Consider the following 23,488-nt stretch of genomic DNA (forward strand, 5'->3'; position numbering starts at 1 on the left):
TTAAAATTTACATTGATTGTTTCATGAATTCAGAATGGGGGGATGTAATATCGACTTACGCAATAATATTTTGGGGGTAATGGTTAAAACTTTGTAAGTAGAATAAGTATTTAGAATCAGTCTCAGTAAAACCTTAATAAGTTGAACATAGTCTTATAAGAATCTTAATATGATGAGCATAGTCTCAGATGAATCTTAAATCGACCAAGTAACGAATAAAGTTATGTAAAACCAAACGAATTTCATTAAATTCCCAACTATTGAGATTTCACAACGACAACACCAGACAATATTCCACTGTGTCCAGAATTCTATCCCTGGGACACGACAATTGAAATAAATGCTAATACAAACATTGCTTTAACAATTTAACATCTCAATATCTTGTTTTCCTTGTAAAACTAGAGTTCAAAAAACATTAGTATATAAGTTGGCAGAAGACAGGAATGAGAGTTTTATTAGATGGTTTATTACATACATTTATAATTTTCAAGAAATTTAATTCCAATTTGTATACTAATTTTAATATATCCAATACAAATTATTCTTAAATATAACAAATACATTTTTTTATGTCGTATAATTTCATTCACAATCTGTTCATCAATGTGAACATTGAGTAAATGTAAAATCGCGGTTGATATTAATTGGATAATGTTTCCCAGTGGATAGTTACCATTATGATGATTTTTTCCACTATCCCAATATTTCTTTTCACTAAGAATCTGCTACAATTCTTAAGACTGTCATTGTCCATCGACTTGGCTGAAGAAAGTCCATATGTTGATCCTCATTCATTTCAGTGTCCATCTGTGATGAACGAGAGGACCGAGAGGGCTCACAAATGGGCCTGTCTTGACCAGGATTTGAACCTGTGCCCACTAACTCGTGGCTAGGGCAACTAAACAATTCGGCTATTAGTCCCACAAATGCATAAAGACTCAATTCACGAAGTAATACGTTTATAAGTAAAATTGTATAAACAGTAAATTTATAAAATACGGAAACGACTTTTTCATATTGTTATTTACATTTTAGAAAACTACAAAATTACACTACATATCCACACTGTACAGTTTTGATACTTATGTTTTTAATTTAAAATTTTGAAATTTTTATTTTTAATTTCACTGAGAATCATTCAAAAATCATATTATTCTATTTAAATAAATTTAAAGTTACAAACATATTCGTTATAAAAAAAAAAATATTGAATTCATTGTTAATTTAGAAGTTGATATTTATTGGTTTCATGAGGATTAGAATAATATACATAAAAAAAAACATTGAAATCTTAAAAAGAAACATTTTGTTGCATTAATCAACTGAACTGTGATTAATATAATTATTTTTTTAATTGTTTGTATATTCAACTTTGGTTGTGTGAATTTGCTGAAATTGTGCGTTTTATTTTGATCTTTCAAATTTGACAGCATATGTCAATGTCACATGTCAACGACAAATTTTACTATACTTGTAAATCTAATGTTTTCTATACACAATTTTGATATTTTTAAGAACATTTTGAGTTCTCTACAAATTAGTTATTAGTAAATTTCAAGAACAGTAATACGTTTATAAGTAAAAATGTATAAATTCTTGTTTTTTTTTTGTGTGTGTTTATGAGGCATCGACAGCTTAGGTCATTAGCCTCTATCACAATCGCAAAAGACTCATAAAAATACAGCAAACAAGTAAATTAAAATAAATATTATATAAATTTAAAAAAAAACAGAAAATTACACGACAATTCCACACTGTACAGTTGTCATATTTGTGTTTTTATTGTGTTTAAATTTTGATTTTTTTTAATTTTACTGAGAATCATTCAAAAATCATAATATTCTATATAAATAAATTTAAAGTTCGTTATAATAAAATCATTAAAATTACTGAATTCATTAGTCCAGACAATATACATAAAACACATTGAAATCTTAAAAAGAAACATTTTGTTGCATTAATCAACTGAACTGTGATTAATATAATTATTTTTTTAATTGTTTGTATATTCAACTTTGGTTGTGTGAATTTGCTGAAATTGTGCGTTTTATTTTGATCTTTCAAATTTGACAGCATATGTCAATGTCACATGTCAACGACAAATTTTACTATACTTGTAAATCTAATGTTTTCTATACACAATTTTGATATTTTTAAGAACATTTTGAGTTCTCTACAAATTTGTTATTAGTAAATTTCAAGAACAGTAATACGTTTATAAGTAAAAGTGTATAAATTCTTGTTTTTTTTTTGTGTGTTTATGAGGCATCGACAGCTTAGGTCATTAGCCTCTATCACAATCGCAAAAGACTCATAAAAATACAGCAAACAAGTAAATTAAAATAAATATTATATAAATTTAAAAAAAAACTGAAAATTACACGACAATTCCACACTGCACAGTTGTCATATTTGTGTTTTTAAATTTTGATTTTTTTAAATTTTATAGAGAATCATTCAAAAATCATAATATTCTATATAAATAAATTTAAAGTTCGTTATAATAAAATCATTAAAATTACTGAATTCATTAGTGACAATATACATAAAACACATTGAAATCTTAAAAAGAAACATTTTGTTGCATTAATCAACTGAACTGTGATTAATTTAATTATTTGTATATTCAACTTTGGTTGTGTGGATTAGTTGAAATTGTGCGTTTTGATAGGTAACGTTTCGATAAATGCGGTTTGAGTAGGTGAGAGGAAACCGAAGATCGTGCACGTCGGGAATACTAAGTGGGTCGTCGTGTGGTGTTAGAGGTATATATATATTTGTGTATCAAGAGGCATATCATGAGGAGGATTTATTCCATAATCGATATCGTGATTTCTGGTTTGCGGAGGGCTTTATCGGCGTCCGGGAATGACGGCGCGGGCGATACGGTATTCTGGAGTGATTCGTGTATCGCGTCGCGTCATTAGGGTTGGCGGAGGCGGCTGGTTCCATCCTCTCCTCCTCCTTCCAACCATCCATCCAAACCCTCCTCACCCACCACCGCAAAGAGAGGTGGAGAATGAGGAGGAGGAGGACATTATCGGGAGCCAGGAAGGCGTGATGATCTCCAGCGACAGTTAAGGACATAATGACGCCATCGGACCTCTTTGATCACTCCCGGACTTCTGCCAACCAATTATGTCATGCGGCATCATGCACGTTCGTATCCTTTCGATCCCGCAGAGCGCGACCTTAATTGTTGCGGTAATAAAAGAAACGACGGGCAATTATGCAACTTTACGGCGTTGTGCATTCTTCAGAGACTGCCCCACCCTTCCCCGGGTGGAACAGATTCCCACCCTGCGATACGTTTCAAGTGTATCAATGGCTGCTCGGTATTTATGCACGCTTCGCTTCCAGTTCTTATAAATAAATCCAGAAGCAGTCTTTACTTCCTTCATATTTCCTACCATCCTTAATTTCAGACAATACCATAATCCATGCGGATATACAATAATAACCTCCAGTTATTAGAGCAGATATTACATAGTCAAGTATTCAATCGACAACTGCTACTACTACTTATAAAACAATGGTTTATATCAATTAGAATATAGTAGAAAATATATAATGCTAAGTTGTCTTCTATTAAAATTTTCATTGCAGCTTAAAAATAGAAATTATCATTCATAAAAAATGAAATGTAAATCTGCGTAACAAAGATTTCTTGTATTTCTTAATGATCACAAAATTAAATGAAAGATTTTCAACTTGACTCACTTAATAATCAATTTTTTTTATTTAAAATGAAATATTCTAATTATAAAATTGTTATTATGCTGCTTTAATAGCAAAACTCTATTAATAAAATATTTCACTTAAATTTGTCCATCAACCTTTAAGAATATAAACTAATAAATTGAAGGTTAAAATTTTAATTATTATAAAAATGGTGTTAAATTTCGTACCAAATATCAAAGAAATAATTATATTAAAGAATATACAATACATTTATCCCCACATTTACACGGTAGATAGGTTCTTGCATCTTTTTCAATGTGAATTGATAAGTATGCAAAAAAAAAAGGTTATTTACAACATTTATTTATTAATTAAAAAAAAACGTAATGAAAGTACCGTGTAAAAGGAGGAATAGGTTAAGAAATAACAAAATACAATTAAATGTACTGAAATAAATTGTTATAAAATAAATTAGATTTTTATTAAATAAACGTCATTGTATTATTATTTTTATACAGGGTGTCCCAATTGAACTGCAACCAACTTGAAACTGCTATAACTTTCGATTTTATTGTTTACAAGCGGAAGCATTTGCATCTCAGTTTTTTGGAACAAAAATTATCAGTGATGGAATTCAAACGTAATTGTATGATAGTCCCATATTAGGACGGAAAACCAAAAAGAAGCTATTGTTAATATGAATAAATATTTCGTGTCTCGAACCATAACACGTTATAACGAAGATAGTAGTGTTACAAAATGCTATTTTGGTGGTCGAAAAAAAACTAAATCTGTGGTAGAAGTGATTCGGAAACTTAAGGTTCGAATTGAATGAAATCCGCGACGCAGTGGAAGACAAATTTCTACTCAACTGAACATATAGAAAATAATCATGCAACGAATACTCAAAATCGAACTCAAAGTGAAGCTTTACAAGTTCCAAAAAGGACAAGATCTCACCGATGTTCAAAAGAAAACTAGGCTCGATAGAGCGAATGAGCTGTTGCGCTTGCACGAAAACAGCCAATTGCCAAATATTGGCTTATCTGATGAGAAAAATTTTCTAATTGAGAAATTCGTAAACAAACAAAATGATCGAATTTATTTAGAAGAGAGATCAAACGAAAATTTAGACATTCGAATGGTCACAAGAAGTCAAGTAGAACCGTTTGTGATAGTTTGGGAGGCTGTGACGGTCGATAGACGCTTTTCGTTGGTGTTTTTGGACCGCGGCGTCAAACTTAATGCAAATATCTACTGCGAAAAAGTATTGGAAAGTATTCTGAAGTCCTGGAAAACCAAACATTTCAATCAGAAAGAGTGGACGTTTCAAGAAGATTCTGCATCAGAGTGTTAATGTGCTCATGAAAGCCCTTCTTCGTGAATGGAGGAAGATTGCCCAGGTTCACTTCCATACAGCGTGCGACTTTGGAAAATTTTAATAGTTTTCCAACATTCTTTGCCTTTGGTTCAATAAAATCCAATTGCAAATAAAAAATACATCGTTCTGAAAACTTCCTGTTCAATTGGGCAAAAAAAATCAAAATCTAATATTAATTATATGAAAATCCAAATCTGCATTAACCATGTCACAATAATAAACGCAAATAACTACCTAATTCCATTCAAGGAATCCATTTTGATTGATCACATTTACGTGCAAGTATTTATTCTTTTTTTTTTTCTTTTTCGAAGGGCATTAATCTTTAGTAAATTATTAGTTCGGGGCGGAATTAGCGAAAAATTTCTCGCCGCCGCAATTTTTACATGTTTTATACTTGATTTCTTTCATTTATTTTTCTCTTTTTGGGGAGCGGAACGTTCGGTTTGTTTTACATGCGACACGCCGCTTCGATATGTCATAATTGTTACCTTTTCCTGACAATGACTGATGACCCTCTGCACACATACCGCTTTATATTTTTGTATCATTTACATTCATAGTTCCCTCGTAAAACCAGAAAATTGAGATTTTATTACCAGCCAATACATCAACAGTAAAAAAAAAATCTTCCAAAAACGTATCAATTACAACTTTAATTGATTTCCACAACTTTAACATAGTTTTTAATTTTATAGTCAATCATAAAATTCGACATTTTCTTTTGCCTTTCTCCAGTTTTGTAAGCATAAGCTATTATTCGTGTCCGTGTTTCTTGTTTTACTTGTATTTTTCTTTTGGTTTCTTCGGGTCTTTAAGGTTTGGATGTGGCGTGGTGTGGCGAAAGATAATAAATAAGACGGAGAGTCCTGGGGATCCTCCGGAGGGGGGCCGAACGTACACTTAATATTAATGCATCGCGTGCCGGACCTGAATCTGGCCCTTCGTACGTGACGTCACTTCCAGGTAGCGTGTGCCTCCTCCTCTTCGCTGGACACCCCAGGCCCCACACAGTCAATGATGGGAGAAGGACCCACAGGGTGGGCCCCAAGATGATGCCATCCACTGTTCAATACTGACCCATAGAAAACACAAATGTTGATAATTGATACAATCTAAATTCGTCTATTTTAAGTACAGTTTACAACTAGTTTATCATTATTTAAATATATTATATGAGCCGTTTATTTTGAAAGTGGCTTAAGTCCATTTTCATCTTTTATCAAGTTGGCACTTGTGACATTTATAATTTATGCTGAACTGTCAAAAAAAATAAATCGGTATTGAAATATACTTAGTACATTTGAAAATTTTATATCACGTACATTTTCAAAATAATATAAATACTGAAAATCCTAATTTTGAAAGTGACCTAAGTCCACTTTTTTTGACGATGTCAAAAAGTGCGGCCCAAAATGTTGAAAGCAGTGATGAAGGTAATTTAAATTACGTTTTACGATATTAAATTGAAATTTAAAAAATAATATTTAATTTAAAGAAATTATTAAACCCATGGGAAAGGATAAAATAACAAGATTTCTTGATTCTGAAAGTGAAGAGGAATTAAACTCGTGCAACAGATTTAAAAAAAAGAAGGAGAAAAATATGCTGAATGCGATTTCTTACAACAGATTTCAAAAAAAAGGAGGAGAATTTTAGAAGTTCATTCTTCAACAGAGGAAGAGGAAGTAATTGAGAATGAGAATTTACAAAACAGCAAAATTATTCCTGCCAAAGTTTTTCAAAATGAAGATTGCCAATGCCGAAAAGACTGCTTGAAAAATTTAAATGAAACAGAAAGAAAATGTATTTTCGAAATGTTTTGGAACTTGGGAGACTTTAATAAGCAAAATATATTGCTATACGAAGCGACCGGACGCAGTGTTGTAAAAAGAAAACGTCAGAGAAACGGAAAAGGTTCATGTAGAAATGAGAGTTTTACGTATTGGTTAATACTACAGTTTACAAAAGATCCAAAAATACCAACGGAGAAAAAATAAACTGGCTTCAAATATGCTGGATGCGATTTTTAAGAAATGAACCATATACAATTTTATACAAAACAACCATGGATGAGAACGCAGAATTTAAAATTCTTGATTTATTGCCACGTCGGGGCAGACCTAAAAAAAATTGAGAATATTGTATTGCCATTGTTATATAAAAGTATAAGAAGCATCACATCACTAAAATACCGACTACATAACTACTTCAAATCACTCCCGCATACTGAGAATGTTAACGAATAACTTGTTACTAAATTTATTTCTATTATCTAAAAATATAATTTAAATGTTTGTTTTCTTCTATTTTTTAAGCTATATGTAATGTACTTAAGCTCTTTCACTTTTTGTAACAAAACAAATTTTTATTTTGAAAGTGACCTAAGTCCTTTTAAGGTAAGAAAGGTCATATTATACACTTAATAATAGCGACTTTTTAATAGGATGTATAAAATTAAATCCCTTAAATGCGATTTAACATTGCAAGTCAACCATATATCTTACGTATAATTTTTAATTTTGGAAAAAACGCAAAAGCTTAAGTATTGCAAATTAAAGATAAATGGACTTAAGTCACTTTCAAAATAAACGGCTCATATATTTATTAAAACTCATTTTTTTTTGTTGATTTATTTGAAAAATAATGTAAATGTGATTGAAAGGATTATTTTAAATGAATTACAAAATGTCCTAATAAGTCTTAAAATAGTTGAGAGAAAGCTTGTAAATTTGTATTTTTCATGAATGATTCTCAAAAATGAAGTATAGGTAATAACGAAGAGAAACGTAAATTTAATAAATTTCATTTTTTTTGTATTAGATTGTTGAGAGGATGTGTGATTGGTGTTTAATAATGTAAATATTGATTGGTAAATAGAATAAGGGGATGTTTATGTGTGTTGTATTTTGCAGATTTGTGTCGGAAGTTGACGGAAGGATGGAATGTGTTGAGCTTTTTCGGAAAAGTTTAAAAACCGATCGATGCGGGTGTCGAGGGGGGGGGGGATGGTTTTGGTTGGAGTCGGCGAACGTCCAGTCAAGTCAATTATACAAAAGCTCAACAGGTAAAAGCGTGATTGAGCTTTCGTGAGATAAAGTATCTAAAATATTTGCGGGGGAAGTCGAGGATATCCGCAAATAAAATCCGAACCATACTAATTATTGCTAATGTTCAAAAAAAAAATAAAGAGGAGGAGGAGATGGAAAATGGGAGGCGGTGGTTGTCGTCGGATTGAAGTTGGAAGAAGTGGAGGTGCCGGGGAAGGAACGGATCCTAGGCGGCGGCGGCGGTGGTGGTGATCCACGGAGAGGGTTTATCTCCGCTCTATTCGGCGTCGAAACCACCCCCCCGCGACTTGTGTACGAGGGGGGTGGCGCCGCACGGAGAGGGGGCAAAGCCACGCCTTCGGAGGAACCGCCACTTGCGATATTGCTTCCTGCCATTCCTGCCGGCGCTCCGGGTTCCGCAGGACCTGTACACTTCCTGTCTTCCTGCTATCATTGACTGATTCTCGCCGCCGCCGCCGCCACCCACGTTGCCGTATCTACAACATCCCTTTTCAAGTCAAGGAAGCCACCAATGCACACACCTGCAGAACGCATCCTCGACCTAGCAGCAATAATAGACTTTTGTGACACACAGGATACCAATCACAAACCGTGTTCCAACCGCCCCCCCATTCTTGTGCGATTTTGTTTTCGACGCGCGATCAATGACATTCCTTCGGCGAACAAAATAAACCGACCATCATCAACCAGAGTGATTTCATACACATGTGACTGACCTATTGCCAATTAGGTAAGCAAGCATCCATCCACTGATAATAACATTAACATCTTACACGCTTCCGGTAAAACCGGAAACTAAGAATCAAACACACAACGTTCATACGTGTACAAAAATATAAATATTTATGTACCCGACGACTCCTGGCTTCCGTCCAAATGGCAACAACCACAAAGGACATTCATAACAAGAATTCTCACTTGTTAAAATACCATTAGATAAATTCTCCCCAAATGCAATCTACAAGTTTTTCGTTTTCGCCTTTACTTATTCTTTCTGCTGCAAAAACTGCGATTCTCCTTTGTAACGAGATGATGGATGTTCGTTCGGAGGGTGCGATAAGTTCTGTCTTCTTCGCTCATTCCGCATCTTTTTCACCCGCCCGTCGGCGCTCCTGCCTTTAGGGGGGCGGCGCAAGAACAGTATAAAAAGAACACACCAAAACCCCCCCATCAATATTTCATCGCAGGTTTCTCCTTTTTATCAGTTCCGGAATGATACGCACACAAAGCATCCGCAGCCCCCATAAAATCTTCAAGCCTACGCGATTAAATTTTTCATATCCTTGCATACATTTCAATTAACTTCTTTTTATTTGTTAAAATCTCAATATTATTAGATTACTAAAAGTTTACTAGATAAATCATATTAATCAAATGATTTAAACTTAATTATTGAAATAATCCTTTAATTTTAAACCAATATTGATTTGATTAGCTAACAAGTATTGAATATTGAGATTATTTTACAAATTAAGTTTCTAATCTGAAGAACAATTTATTGAATTAATGACAATCTTACATCAAAATTTAACTGTAATTAATAACAAATTCGTTATAAAACAAATATTTTGGTTATTATATAATTATTAATATTCTTGGATAATAATTAAAAATTGTAATTTTTATCAGAATTCATAAAGATATAAATTTAACAAAATTTATCAAGTATTTACACAACAACATGATTATTATCATTACGTATTTCACAATGAAGTTATTTAATAGTCAATTATTATATGGTATCAATTGATTGTTACAAAAATGATTTAAACTTAATTATTGAAATAATCCTTTTATTTTAAACCAATATTGATTTGATTAGCTAACAAGTATTGAATATTGAGATTATTTTACAAATTAAGTTTCTAATCTGAAGAACAATTTTTTGAATTAATGAAAATCTTACATCAAAATTTAACCGCTTAATCAACTGTAATTAATAACAAATTCGCTATAAAGCATATATTTTTGTTATTATATAAATGTTAATAATATTGGACAATAATTAAAAATTGTAATTTTTATCATAATTCATAAAGATATAAATTTAACAAAATTTATCAAGTATTTACACAACAACATGATTATTATCATTACGTATTTCACAATGAAGTTATTTAATTGTCAATTATTCTATAGTATCAATTGATTGTTACAAAAATGATTTAAACTTAATTATTGAAATAATCCTTTTATTTTAAACCAATATTTATTTGATTAGCTAATAAGCATTGAATATTGAGATTATTTTACAAATTAAGTTTCTAATCTGAAGAACAATTTATTGAATTAATGAAAATCTTACATCAAAATGTAACCACTTAATCAAATGTAATTAATAACAAATTCGTTATAAAGCAAATATTTTTGTTATTATATCATTATTAATAATCTTGGACAATATTTAAAAATTGTAATTTTTATCACAATTCATAAAGATATAAATTTATCAAGTATTTACACAACAACATGATTATTATCATTATGTATTTCACAATGAAGTTATTTAATTGTCAATTATTTTATAGTATTATTAAATTTACATATTTTTCCCTTAATTATCAATTGCCAAAAAAATAAATTATTTGAAATTAAACTACAATTAGTTAAATTTGTACGTCGACTTTGATTATGAAAATACCCTATTAATTTGTCCAGATTTCTTTTAGAGTGAAAATATGTTAACATTTGCACGTTTAAGTATTTTCATTACATGTATTTATTAATTTGATTATAAATATAAGTTATTAAAGTTTTTAAGTAATCAGTAAATAAACTGTACTTTATTGTCTATATAATTCACTTATGTTTTCCCAAATTCAATTCAATTTGAAGAAATTAACCAATTTTAATTGTAAATCAGAGATTCTTCTTAATACTGAAAGAAGAATTACGGAATTTGTAACAGTAATAAAACTTTGTATTCAATAAAATTAAGATTTAACTTTACAAGAAAACTATAATTGTTAATATTTATAATATACTGTATATAATTTGATTATACATGATGTAGTATATAAGAAAATATGTTAACATTTGCACGTTTAAGTATTTTCATTACATATATTTATTAATTTGATTATAAATATAAGTTATTAAAGTTTTTGTAAATATTTATTATATTTATAATTGATGAAACTCAAATAACAATTCAGTCAATAAATAACAATATTTAATGTGCTATAGAATTTTAAATATTTTGATTAAATTTTCAAAACTAATTACTTTAAATCACAAAAATTAGCATATTCAAATTATAAAGATAAAGATTGAAATTTGGAAAGTGTTGTTTCAAATCTTTCAACAACTGTTAACATTTGCACGTTTAAGTATTTTCATTACATGTATTTATTAATTTGATTATAAATATAAGTTATTAAAGTTTTTAAGTAATCAGTAAATAAACTGTACTTTATTGTCTATACAATTCACTTATGTTTTCTCAAATTCAATTCAATTTGAAGAAATTAACCAATTTTAATTGTAAATCAGAGATTCTTCTTAATACTGAAAGAGGAATTACGGAATTTGTAACAGTAATAAAACTTTGTATTCAATAAAATTAAGATTTAACTTTACAAGAAAACTATAATTGTTAATATTTATAATACACTGTATATAATTTGATTATACATGATGCAGTATATAAGAAAATATGTTAACATTTGCACGTTTAAGTATTTTCATTACATGTATTTATTAATTTGATTATAAATATAAGTTATTAAAGTTTTTGTAAATATTTATAATTGATGAAACTCAAATAACAATTCAGTCAATAAATAACAATATTTAACGTGCTATAGAATTTTAAATATTTTGATTAAATTTTCAAAACTAATTACTTTAAATGACAAAAATTCAAATTATAAAGATAAAGATTGAAATTTGGAAAGTGATGTTTGAAATCTTTCAACAACTGTTTACAAAATTTTTGCAAAAATAAAAAACCTGTACGAATACGTGAAACCTTCAGTTTTTATTTCGCTTGGCGATTTCGTAACTTGCGTGTGTGTTTGTACGTATCCCATCTACGTGTGTGAGTGTGTGTGTGTGTGCGTAGCAATCTAAAAATAAAATTTGTAAAACAGTGCATAATGAGATGAGGGAGCTCTTCCTGTGTCATAATTGAAACGGAAGCGGCCAATAGAGAGACAGACTCGCGTGGTCGTCGTCTTGATAACACTCTGATAACAACAGTTCCGAGAGCACCTGATCTCGACCAAACGTGCTCTCGCTCTTCTCCAGAAGATCTCATCAACTCGTGCGATACGTTACGTGTGCTCGTTCATCTGTTTATCTCCCTTTCGTCTTCTCAAAGAAAAAATAAAAGTAAAATATACAAACAACGAAATAAAAGTAGACAGTGTGAGAGAATGAAAGAGAGGAGAGCAGCAATTTCGCAATAAGAAACGCGCGTTCCAATTTCGCCTGCTGCTGCTGCTGTCCAGGATATTGTAATTTAAAAATATTGAATGCAATTAGTGCACTGCTCCACTAAACTGAATTGTGACTTAAAACATTTTCGGTTTCCGGACAACACCTAACCCTCAGCGTTTCGAACAATCCGCGATACAAATAGTTCAACGACGTTTCAGTTTGTTTGTTCTTCATGTAACGTACTTTCCCACTTTGGTTGTAAAAAATGAGGTAACATTTTCAGTTATTAAGCATAAACAAACAATTAGACATTCTCCATTTGAGATTGCCACAAAAGAATGTAAATTTATACTGGTCAATTATTTTAATCGCGAAGTTATGTACGAAAGTAAACAAGTTTGTTTTCTGTTAATAACCATACGAATTTACATATTAAATAAAGTTTCTAACAAAAATAAAATGTACAGTAACATAAAAATATCTATATTTGTTATACATCTTGAAAAATAAACAAAAATTGAAAAATTCATAAAATTATTTAAGAAAATATATTGAGAAATTAGAACATTCCTAGTTACAAGAAATAACTAAATGTAATATCAATATTTTTTTTGTTTAAATCTCTTATTAAACATTTAAATAAAAAACATTCTTGAAATAATGTTAAATCATAATTTTACTAATTATTTGGATGTTCATTTTTTTTTCAATTATTGTATAAAATTTTCATTTAATTGAAAAGAAAAAACTTTAATTTTTTGTTTAAAAGTATAACAAATAATAAATCAAATCTTACGATTTCGTTTAAATCTCTTTACAAAATGAAGTTTACATTTTCTGAAATTCTTCAATTTGAAGTAATTAATTTACATTTTCTTAAATAATCAGTATTTTATTGTCTATACAATTCTCTTCTGTTTTCTCAAATTCAATTCAATTTTTAAGAAATTAACCAATTTTAATTGTAAATCAGAGATTCTTCTTAATACTGAAAGAGGAATTACCGAATTTGTAACAGTAATAAAACTTTGTATTCAATAAAATTAAGATTTAACTTTACAAGAAAACCATAATAGTTAATATTTATAATATACTTTGTATAATGTGACTATATATAATGTAGTATATAAGAAAATGTGGCTAACATAATTTTTTTTATGCTAATGCGATTTTTTTCTTTCGCAGGAAAAAGTGTCCATTAAGACGTAAGATGTACGAGAGCTCGTGTTCGTATCAGGGAGCCCTGGAGCTGAAGAGAGGCTCCGGAGGTGGAGGTGCCACAGCCACGTGTCCTCTGGGTATCAAAAGCGAAGAATTCACGACGTCGGATTGGCCCGCATATCGATTCTGTAATCCGAGCACCTTCGAACAGCTCAAACAGAGTGTCGAAAAGGCGAAAGCCGCTCTCCAGGTACCTATTTTATGTTATATCACACTCATTTCATTTCCATAATACAATATTACATAAACATGTACGATTTACACTACTTGACATTTACTAAGTAACTTGTAAAGTACATGTATAAAAATGTTAATGTTGTAGAAGTAGTTTTGAATTTTGAGAAGTTGAAATTGGTGTGCATTCAGGGTTGAATCGAGTGCGAAATATGTGGAGTTAATCTGTTATTTTCACTGTTTCCAGGATAGGAGCGGATTTCTGGGCGCAGGAAGCGCGTTTAGTGATCTCTATAGCGGAGTTTCGAGCACAGGAAGGACACAGGACTCCATCCAGGACACCAACCGGCTCCGGGACACAAGCGAAGTCGACTTGAAACGAACGTCACAAAGTGAGCATTGTCTTCGCAATTTATTCCCTTTATCCCCTTTGTCGTTGTTTTATTTTCTTTCTTTCTATTAAATCCACCTTTGCACTTTGATCGAAGGTTTATTATTTACTCCTTATCCTCCTTGGCGGATATCGCAGCGTATACAGAAAACTGGCTGCAAGTTATATGAGAAATGGAGAGAAAGAGGAGGAAAAATAAAAGAAAAATGTGAGGACAATTCAATGGAATGGATCCGGTGCGGTCCGGAGTATTCCGGGTGTTACTTTCCGGGCGTGGACCGAATATCTTTCCTAGCAAAAGGGAGAGGAATAAATCATTAATTTTTTATTCTTCAAAAGCTTTTTATTACTCTCTCTCTCTCTCTCTCTTTCGGCTTCTCGTTGTCCTTCTTTTCATCCAAATTATCCCCTTTCCACCGAGAATAAGAAGACCCATTTACAATGTCTCCGCGACGCCCTTTTATATTTCTCTTTTCTTCTTTCTTTTTTTGAATTCGCCTCATTCTTTCCTTTCCTTTTCATTATCCTTTTGTGCTTCTACACCCGCCCTCCCTTGTAATAGTAGTAGTAGTATTTATTATACTTCGGGACTATTGTTTCGCTTATTCATCGTTGTTCCTCATTCTAATTGTTCCACACAACTAATTACGTATCATTTGGGTTTTTGCGATCGGTTTATCCGTGCGATCTCCTCGCGTACAGCGAGCAATGGCGTCGTCTGGCGCATCGCGACGGAGATGCGACCAAGCGCCGCGACGCCCGTCCGATAGAGACGGCCTATGGCAGCCAATGAGGGTTGAGATGGTGTTGCTATGGTAACGCTGCTTCGCACCATCTTACACTGCTGCTAGATTTGGAGCCTTTACCAACAAAAATAAAATATACTATATGAATTTCAATTCGTTCCTAAATGAAAACGTGATCAACATATGATTTTTTAAATAATTATAAGCAAATTAGTTAATGAAATATTTTAAAATTATCATAAGAAACACCAATCATTGATAACAATGATTATAAAAAAATACCTAAGATAAACGCTTTCAACTAATTTTTTAACTTCTATTAATTTAGATCTTAAAATATTTGTTATTATTAAATAATTTTTATACTTTTCAAAGTGAAAGTAATTAATTTATTAATTAAAATATTACTTAAGTAAATCAACGTTCTTGTTTTGAAAAGTCCATTTTTTTGCAAATTATTGTAATTCTGTAATTATTTTTGCATAAGGATAAATTATGTAAAAACAAATAGTATAAAAAACTTTATTTAATTGTTAAAGAAAACAGAAACTATTGTACATCAAAAAAATTATTTCAAATAAATTAAATATTTCAAAAAACAAAGCTATAAACATTATTTAAGCAAACTATTTAAAATAATCAAATGTTGATTTATAATTATTGCAATTATTAAGTAATTTAACTTTTATATTTATAGAAAATTGGATTAAAATTATTTTAAACTTAAGATTAAATAAAAATTGCAGTTTTATCACGGAAGAAACTACTTTATGATTTATTAGTTCAAATAGTAGAAGAGGTTCACACAGTTTAATATAACTATTGTCTTAGTAAAAACAAACACTATAAAAACTTTAAAAACATAAAAATAGAGTAATTATTTCAAATAAATTAAATATTTCAAAAAACAAAGGTATAATCATTATGTAAGCAAACCATTTAAAATAATCAAATACTGATTTAAAATTATTGCAATAAAAATAATTAAGTAATTTAACTTATATATGAATGAATAAAAATTGCAGTTTTATCATGGAAGAAACTATTTTATGATTTATTAGTTCAAATAGTAGAAGAGGTTCACACAGTTTAATATAACTATTGTCATGGTGTAATGGACAACAACAACAACATAATTGTATGTTTTCATTGAAAATCTATTCAATGGCAAACAATTATTTATCTCAAACGTGCTTCTCGTGTAAAGTCTCAATCAAGATATAAACGTGTATGATTGTAGTTTGCGTAAAAATATTACTCTCCCATGACCCAAATAATAGATTTATTTGGGGACAATAAAAAATTTAGTCACGGTTTATTATTTTCGCAAGCGTTGTAATTGATTGCCTGGGGTTGAGAGAGTATCGAATATCGAGAGGGTGGTTCATCTCTGGTGTTTGTGCCGCTTCCACGGATCCTCCCGAATGGTATTGGGATGGTACAGGACTATATAGAGGAATAGTGTGTGTGTAGGGAGGATAGGGATGACATTTTCAGAGGGGATGCGGCGCGGCGGCTTGGCTTTGTGTCCGCCACGCCCCGCTGGTTACCTCTAATTGATATATCGGTCACGCTCCTGCGTGAGAGAGGATTCATATCGCATTCCTCCCATCACAAATCAAACCGAAACCCTTATCTGATTCATTCCCATTTTTTAAAAATAGTTTATCTGCTCTATCTATTATATCAGTGTGTATTTTTTGTTGTTGTTGTTACGTCCAGAACTCGCTATTATTTAACCTCCGGTTAACCAATAAATTTACATGTTAAAACCTTCAAGTTAACGTATGGAATAACACACATAAAAACTCATATACTTGGATAATTAATCATTACTTATAACCGATTTGGAGTAAAGAATATAACACTTTAAGAGAAAGGAGATCATTTCCTAAAATTTTAACACTTTCACACTTGTTCAAGGTAGATTTAGAAAGTTCCTAACGAAAACCAGATACATCTAGAAAGTATATTAATATAAACCAGTTACTATTTATATAATCTAAATCATTTATTTTCCTAAAGGCTCCATTTTCAAATTTTTCTAAAAATATTGGGTAAAACGAACTTGTGCCTTTTTTCGTGCGGATTTCTTCGTGTAGCCCAAATGATGATTTAATATTCTCGACACAGCCATGGCATTCAAGCCCAGTTCATAATCTACCATTTCCTGGATCTTCGTAAATTTTTGCCTTCACCAGGGCAACATTTGGTGAAAGATTTCGGGCGAACATCAGGAGATTCGTTCTCAAGAGAAAAATGTCCGGTTTGGAATCTTTGAAACCACTTGGAAATGGTCATAAGGGATTATGCATTCACTCCATATGCATTTTGGCATTTCTGGAAAATTTGCATAGGCTTGAGTTGACGTCGAAATCCGTAAAGAATGGCAAAACAATTTTTTGCAGTGTTGGTGGTAGAATTTCTACTAACATTACATCACTAATCTTGTATTTTCTCCTATCCATTCTTACCGATCTTCTTGAAATTTGACATGAAATATCGTTAGACTTTAACAAATTGAGAAACCGCTTTAGTTTCTTCACAAACAATTAATCAAATTGATTTTAATCATGTTTTGTTAAATACATAATTCTTAAGAAGCCAAACTTATTGAAGGATTGTTTTATTTAGTGGTCTTTACTAAGGAAGAAGTTATATATATATACAATATATAAAATTGGGAAGGATAGTGATAAAACACAATGAGTGTTTGGCGATGATAAATATTTCTTAAAAGCGATGACGTCCGCACATTTGGGGCTGCGAGGTTTGACACTTAACGCGCCGCGGGGAATCCCCTTTGAGGGCGCGAAGATCGGCCCTTTTATCGCACCGTGACTCGACAAACAGAATGAAAGAGATATATGGATGAAAGGCGAGAGAAAAAGAAAGAAAGAAAGAAAGGGATGGACACTAAAATTGCCACCCCAAAGCGATAAATGACCAGTCCTTCATTTAATCCCTTACACATAATAAGGATTAGTAGATGTTTATGGACTTGTCTAAGCTTGTTCATTGATGAACTTGTTAAATTTAATACACAGTTTATGATTTATTTATATAGTTTTACAAAATGAGCAAACAAAAACAGAAAAAGTGTATTTAATTAATTATTATTTTTCTAGTAGTTTAAATGATTAACAAATTGCTTTACAGCTAAAATTGATTCATATTGATTATGTAAAGGTTTATGTAAATTTTAGTAGTTCAAGTACATCAATTATTCTTTAATCTCAGTAAAACCATTGCGTTTATCTACTTTAAAGATAAAAAAAAGAAGCATAAACTTTAATGGTAACTTATATAATAATCAGATAATTGTAATAAGTATACTTTTTTGAAAATTCCGACTGATTTTTCATTGATGTTCCTTTTGATGATGGATAATAAATTGATATCGGAGCAGTCGGCAGGGGTTGTCGGTATGAAAAACAATCGCAGCCGCCTCCGCTCTGCCGCCAGAACTATGATAGCAATTAAGCTCTCGGTTTCCAAAATGGCGGCCGGAAGCGGGGCATCAATCACTGGGCACACGTCAATTAGACCCCGGATGTACGTCACTATCAATTTGGCCGCGCGATCGCATAACCAATATTGATTTGTGGCCGGCCGCACGTAAAAAGTGACGATGATCATCATCATCATCATCCACACTCTGTGTGTGTACATGTATACACAAGAGGTGGGGTGGACTTCGCGCAGTCGATGTTCATTTAACAATCATTTTTAATTGCGAATTGTTTAGTTAGTGCGACCGGTCCGAGTCGTGGGAATTGCCTTTTACCAAGAGAACCATCTCTCTCTAGTTCACACTATTTTTGCGGGATGCGTGATTCGTGAATATGCGAAGGACGAAGAGGGATATAGAGAAAGTGGTATAGGGAGAAATTGGGGCCTTACGCCCTAATTCGTTAAATGGCTTGAAACATATGCCCCTAGTCGACCCCTCGCACATACATACATACACACACACACACACTCCACGCCAACTGCGAACCTGTCAACACACATTTGTTATGTTTAATCTGTACATGTTCATCTCGCTCCCTCGCACGCATCGAAACTATACTTTATTGTTATTAAGATCTGATTAGGTTTGTTTTATTTAAACCGATTACATGTGTAGTGCGCCCTTCCCCAAAAGGGATTACACACCATAGACTCCGCTAATCCCAAATGCATACACTCTCATTGAATCAAATCCTCACAGATTACCCTAACTTGCAAACATTTACATACCCACAAATCTAATTAATACAATAACTTATACTATTTAACTATTAATAAGAAAACCTATTCGTATATAAGTCTAATAGTTACCTAGGTAACAACGTGATCAATAAAAAAAACATACTTAATATTAATATCACTTTTATATAATTATAATAAATGATATAAGTAAAAATGGTTGCATTGATTCACATTGTTACCTAAGCAACGACTTGTAGCAATAGATTTACTTTTTAAAATTTTACCAACTTAAAACTAAATAGAAAAATACGGAACTTCAACGTCACGTCAAACGTAAAAATTATATAAATGTTTTAAATTTTAATTGAAAGGATATTTCAAAAATGTTGAATTAAAATCTTATTCTTAAGAAATGCATAGAAATTGTTCATTATTTTCTGGTAATAAATATGGTGCGTTATTTGTTTCGCTTCTTCTATTTGTTTATTCCAAATTAAAGAAATGATACATTTATTTAATAGTTGGTAACATTGATGTGGACTTAACAGTAGTTGTTGTTGGTTGTGTAATAACAATAGTGAAACAATGTGATACATTAAAAACTGATCCATGATGTAACAGTGAATTTTGTAATTAAGGTAGTGTAAAATATCGTACTTAAACTTTAAATACCTGAATTATTCCATAATGTTTGATTTATGTACACATAATAATCACTGATGATCTTTCGTTTCGTTATTCTACAATTATATCTGATGCTTTCAATTCACCAATTTTACCAACTTAAAACTAAATCGGAAAATACGGAACTTCAACGTCACGTCAAACATAAAAAATATATAAATGTTTTAAATTTTAATTGAAAGGATATTTAAAAAATCTTCAATTAAAATCTTATTCTTAAGAAATGCATAGAAATTGTTTATTATTTTCTGGTTGTAAATATCGTGCGTCATTTGTTTCGCTTCTTCTTTTTGTTTATTCCAAATTAAAGAAATGATACAATTATTTAATAGTTGGTAACATTGATGTAAACTTAACAGTAGTTGTTGTTGGTTGTGTAATAAGAATAGTGAAATAATGTGATTCATTAAAAACTGATCCATGATGTAACAGTGAATTTTGTAATTAAGGTAATGTAAAAACTTTAAATACCTGAATTATTCTATAATGTTTGGTTTATAAACATATAATAATCACTGGTGATCTTTTGTTTCGTTATTCTATAAGTACATCTGATGCTTTCAATTCACCAATTTTACCAACTTAAAACTAAATCGGAAAATACGGAAAATACGGAACTTCAACGTCACGTCAAACATCAAAAATATATAAATGTTTTAAATTTTAATTGAAAGGATATTTCAAAAATCTTCAATTAAAATCTTATTCTTAAGAAATGCATAGAAATTGTTTATTATTTTCTGGTAGTAAATATCGTGCGTCATTTGTTTCGCTTTTTTTTTTTTTTCATTCCAAATTAAAGAAATGATACATTTATTTAATAGTTGGTAACATTGATGTGAACTTAACAGTAGTTGTTGTTGGTTGTGTAATAAGAATAGTGAAACAATGTGATTAATTAAAAACTGATCCATGATGTAACAGTGAATTTTGTAATTAAGGTAATGTAAAATATCGTACTTAAACTTTAAATACCTGAATTATTCCATAATGTTTGGTTTATGTATACATAATAATCACTGGTGATCTTTTGTTTCGTTATTCTATAAGTACATCTGATGCTTTCAATTCGTCAATTTTTCCAATTTTACCAACTTAAAACTAAATCGGAAAATACGGAACTTCAACTTCACGTCAAACATAAAAAATATATAAATGTTTTAAATTTTAATTGAAAATTTATTTAAAAAATGTTCAATTAAAATCTTATTCTTAAGAAATGCATAAAAGTTGTTTATTATTTTCTGGTTGTAAATATCGTGCGTCATTTGTTTCGCTTCTTCTTTTTGTTCATTCCAAATTAAAGAAATGATACAATTATTTAATAGTTGGTAACATTGATGTGAACTTAATAGTAGTTGTTGTTGGTTGTGTAATAACAATAGTGAAACAATGTGATTAATTAAAAACTGATCCATGATGTAACAGTGAATTTTGTAATTAAGGTAATGTACAAACTTTAAATACCTGAATTATTCCATAATGTTTGGTTTATGTACACATAATAATCATGATCTTTCGTTTCGTTATTCTACAATTACATCTGATGCTTTCAATTCCATTTCAGTTTGATTCACTTTATTTAACTTCTTTGATATTCACACTTTTCTAAGTAAATCCAATTCACTTTCGATTTAAAAAAATATATGATTATCAAATATTAATGAAAACTGACGTTTCCAAATAGTTTTGTTTTAGATTTAATTTTTTTCTACGCATACTTTGATTTTTACTCAATCATAAATTCCCATTCATAAATTCACATCAACTAACGTTAAATAATTATCATTATTTCATTATTTCATTTCTTATTGTTATTAATGTTTTCCAAATTTATTGGAGATTTTTAAATGTATGTTATTTTTATATATTTTGAAGTGTGAAACTTTGCAAACGTTAGAAGTCAGATAAGCGAATCAATCACTTAATATTTGACGAACAGGGTGTTATTTTGAAGCCGCAGAGATTGATTGAAAATATTATCGGTTAGAAAAAGGCTGTGTATATATATATCAGGACATGTTATCGGAGTAATTGAATTAAAGCCGGACCACCCGGATTGGCGTGTGTTGGCGTAGAGAGAGATCAGCCTCACCCCCCAACCCCCGTAGACCGACCGTTTCACCCGTCGCCTCCTATGTTGCCACCCCCGACGTCGGCTTTATCTGATTATCCGAGCTAGGGGAGTGAGCGAAGAGAACTAAAGCAAGGATTGCGTAAGAGGAAGAGAGAGAGGGTGAAAGCAAAGATACCAGCCGAGACTTAGTAACTGCTAAATGGGTGGCTCCTAGTCTATTAATCAACGACAAGAGCTCTATCTCACTCTCACCACCATCCAACATCCACCCCACATCCAAAACCAGAAGCGATTCCGAGTTCCCAGCGTGTACATACATTATGTAACATACTCGGAATTGCGATAACGATTGTTGCGCAAGATACGAGTGGGGTTGAATGGCAAAGCAAGTTGGCCCTAAAGTTGGTACAAGTTAAATTGCGATGATACAAGGTGCAAATCTGAACTAGTTTCAACTGTATCTTAATCGTCAACACTAATTGCTACAATTCGTTAATTAGCTCTCAAGTTCGACGAGAACACAAACTTAAATGGATCAAGTTTTAGCAATGATAATTGTGTTTCACTAAAGATTAGTAATTCAATTAACCGCAAGATTAGTAGCTTACTTTCATTAATGGATTTGAATCTATTCGAAAGATAAGTAAGAATAACATTTGTTTTTGTATTTACATTTTCTTCTCTTTCTCGATTACCAAGAATGTTATTGAATATTAATGCTAAAGTTAAAACTATAAGGAATAATACGAGTATAAGAGTAAAATTTTATCTATTGTAAAATTTATACAATTTACTGACAAAATTGAAGTAATTAAATTTCATGTGTCCTTACAATTTCTTTTATTTCTCAATTATCAAGACTTCTATTATCAATATTGAATATTCATATTAACACTAAAACTATAGAGAATAATACGTGTATAATGGACAAATTGTATCGCTGTTTAAATTGTAGTAAGGATGTGTTGAAGTATTTACTAATTTTTCTTTTTTGTTTTTCAGGTATCGAAAGATCAGAGAAATCTAGCCACACACATCTATCATCGCCTAAGTCGTACAACAGCATTTCTGAGAGCCTCAGCAGAACGAAGTGTGGTAAGTTTGAATCAATTCAACATTACTGCAAGTATCATTTATAATAAATAATCATGTACGTGTGCGCATGAATAAGGGAGGAATTGATATTTCGCACATACGCGTCGAGCCAGAACGTGGGATACATTATGGTATACAGTAGTTGTATAAGGGATAGGAGACAGGGACGATCCGTAGACAATGCAACGACTAGCATCTTGCGCGGCCGTAGATTTCCCTAACTATGACTAATACTCTGTATTTCCGGTCTGGAATGGCGGGGCCACACGTCCCTGCCGTTTCCGGGTTGCCCGGAGCGAAAGCGCGCGTGGACCCCCCTTCCCGTTTATTGCACTTCTTCTTCGCAACAAACCGACGGGGATTATATGTATATATATTTATATACATAGA

General features: G+C 31.2%; 2 protein-coding genes across 3 annotated transcripts; both read left to right on the forward strand.

The window, feature by feature from the left end:
* Positions 1-4,576: 4,576 nt before the first annotated feature.
* On the forward strand, positions 4,577-5,041 carry LOC108556467. Its single transcript, XM_017912599.1, has one exon. The coding sequence runs from the start codon at positions 4,577-4,579 to the stop codon at positions 5,039-5,041; it is 465 nt and encodes a 154-aa protein (XP_017768088.1).
* Positions 5,042-8,527: 3,486 nt separating this feature from the next.
* Positions 8,528-23,095, forward strand: LOC108556468 (the record flags this gene model as incomplete). 2 transcript variants are annotated; one of them, XM_017912602.1, is given in 4 exon segments in its annotated part: positions 8,528-8,866; positions 13,702-13,927; positions 14,159-14,303; positions 23,006-23,095. In XM_017912602.1, coding segments are annotated over 3 exon segments (436 nt in total), but the record flags the coding sequence as incomplete, so codon positions are not given.
* Between the last annotated feature and the right edge of the window lie 393 nt (positions 23,096-23,488).

This window comes from Nicrophorus vespilloides, unplaced genomic scaffold (genome assembly GCF_001412225.1).
Source record: "Nicrophorus vespilloides isolate i.1.1-1 unplaced genomic scaffold, Nicve_v1.0, whole genome shotgun sequence".
In the NCBI taxonomy this organism is placed as follows: Eukaryota; Metazoa; Arthropoda; class Insecta; order Coleoptera; family Silphidae; genus Nicrophorus; species Nicrophorus vespilloides.

Bases quoted from the DNA above. Each gene is read 5' to 3' on its own strand.
- LOC108556467 (XM_017912599.1), top strand. From the start codon at position 4,577: ATGCAACGAATACTCAAAATCGAACTCAAAGTGAAGCTTTACAAGTTC.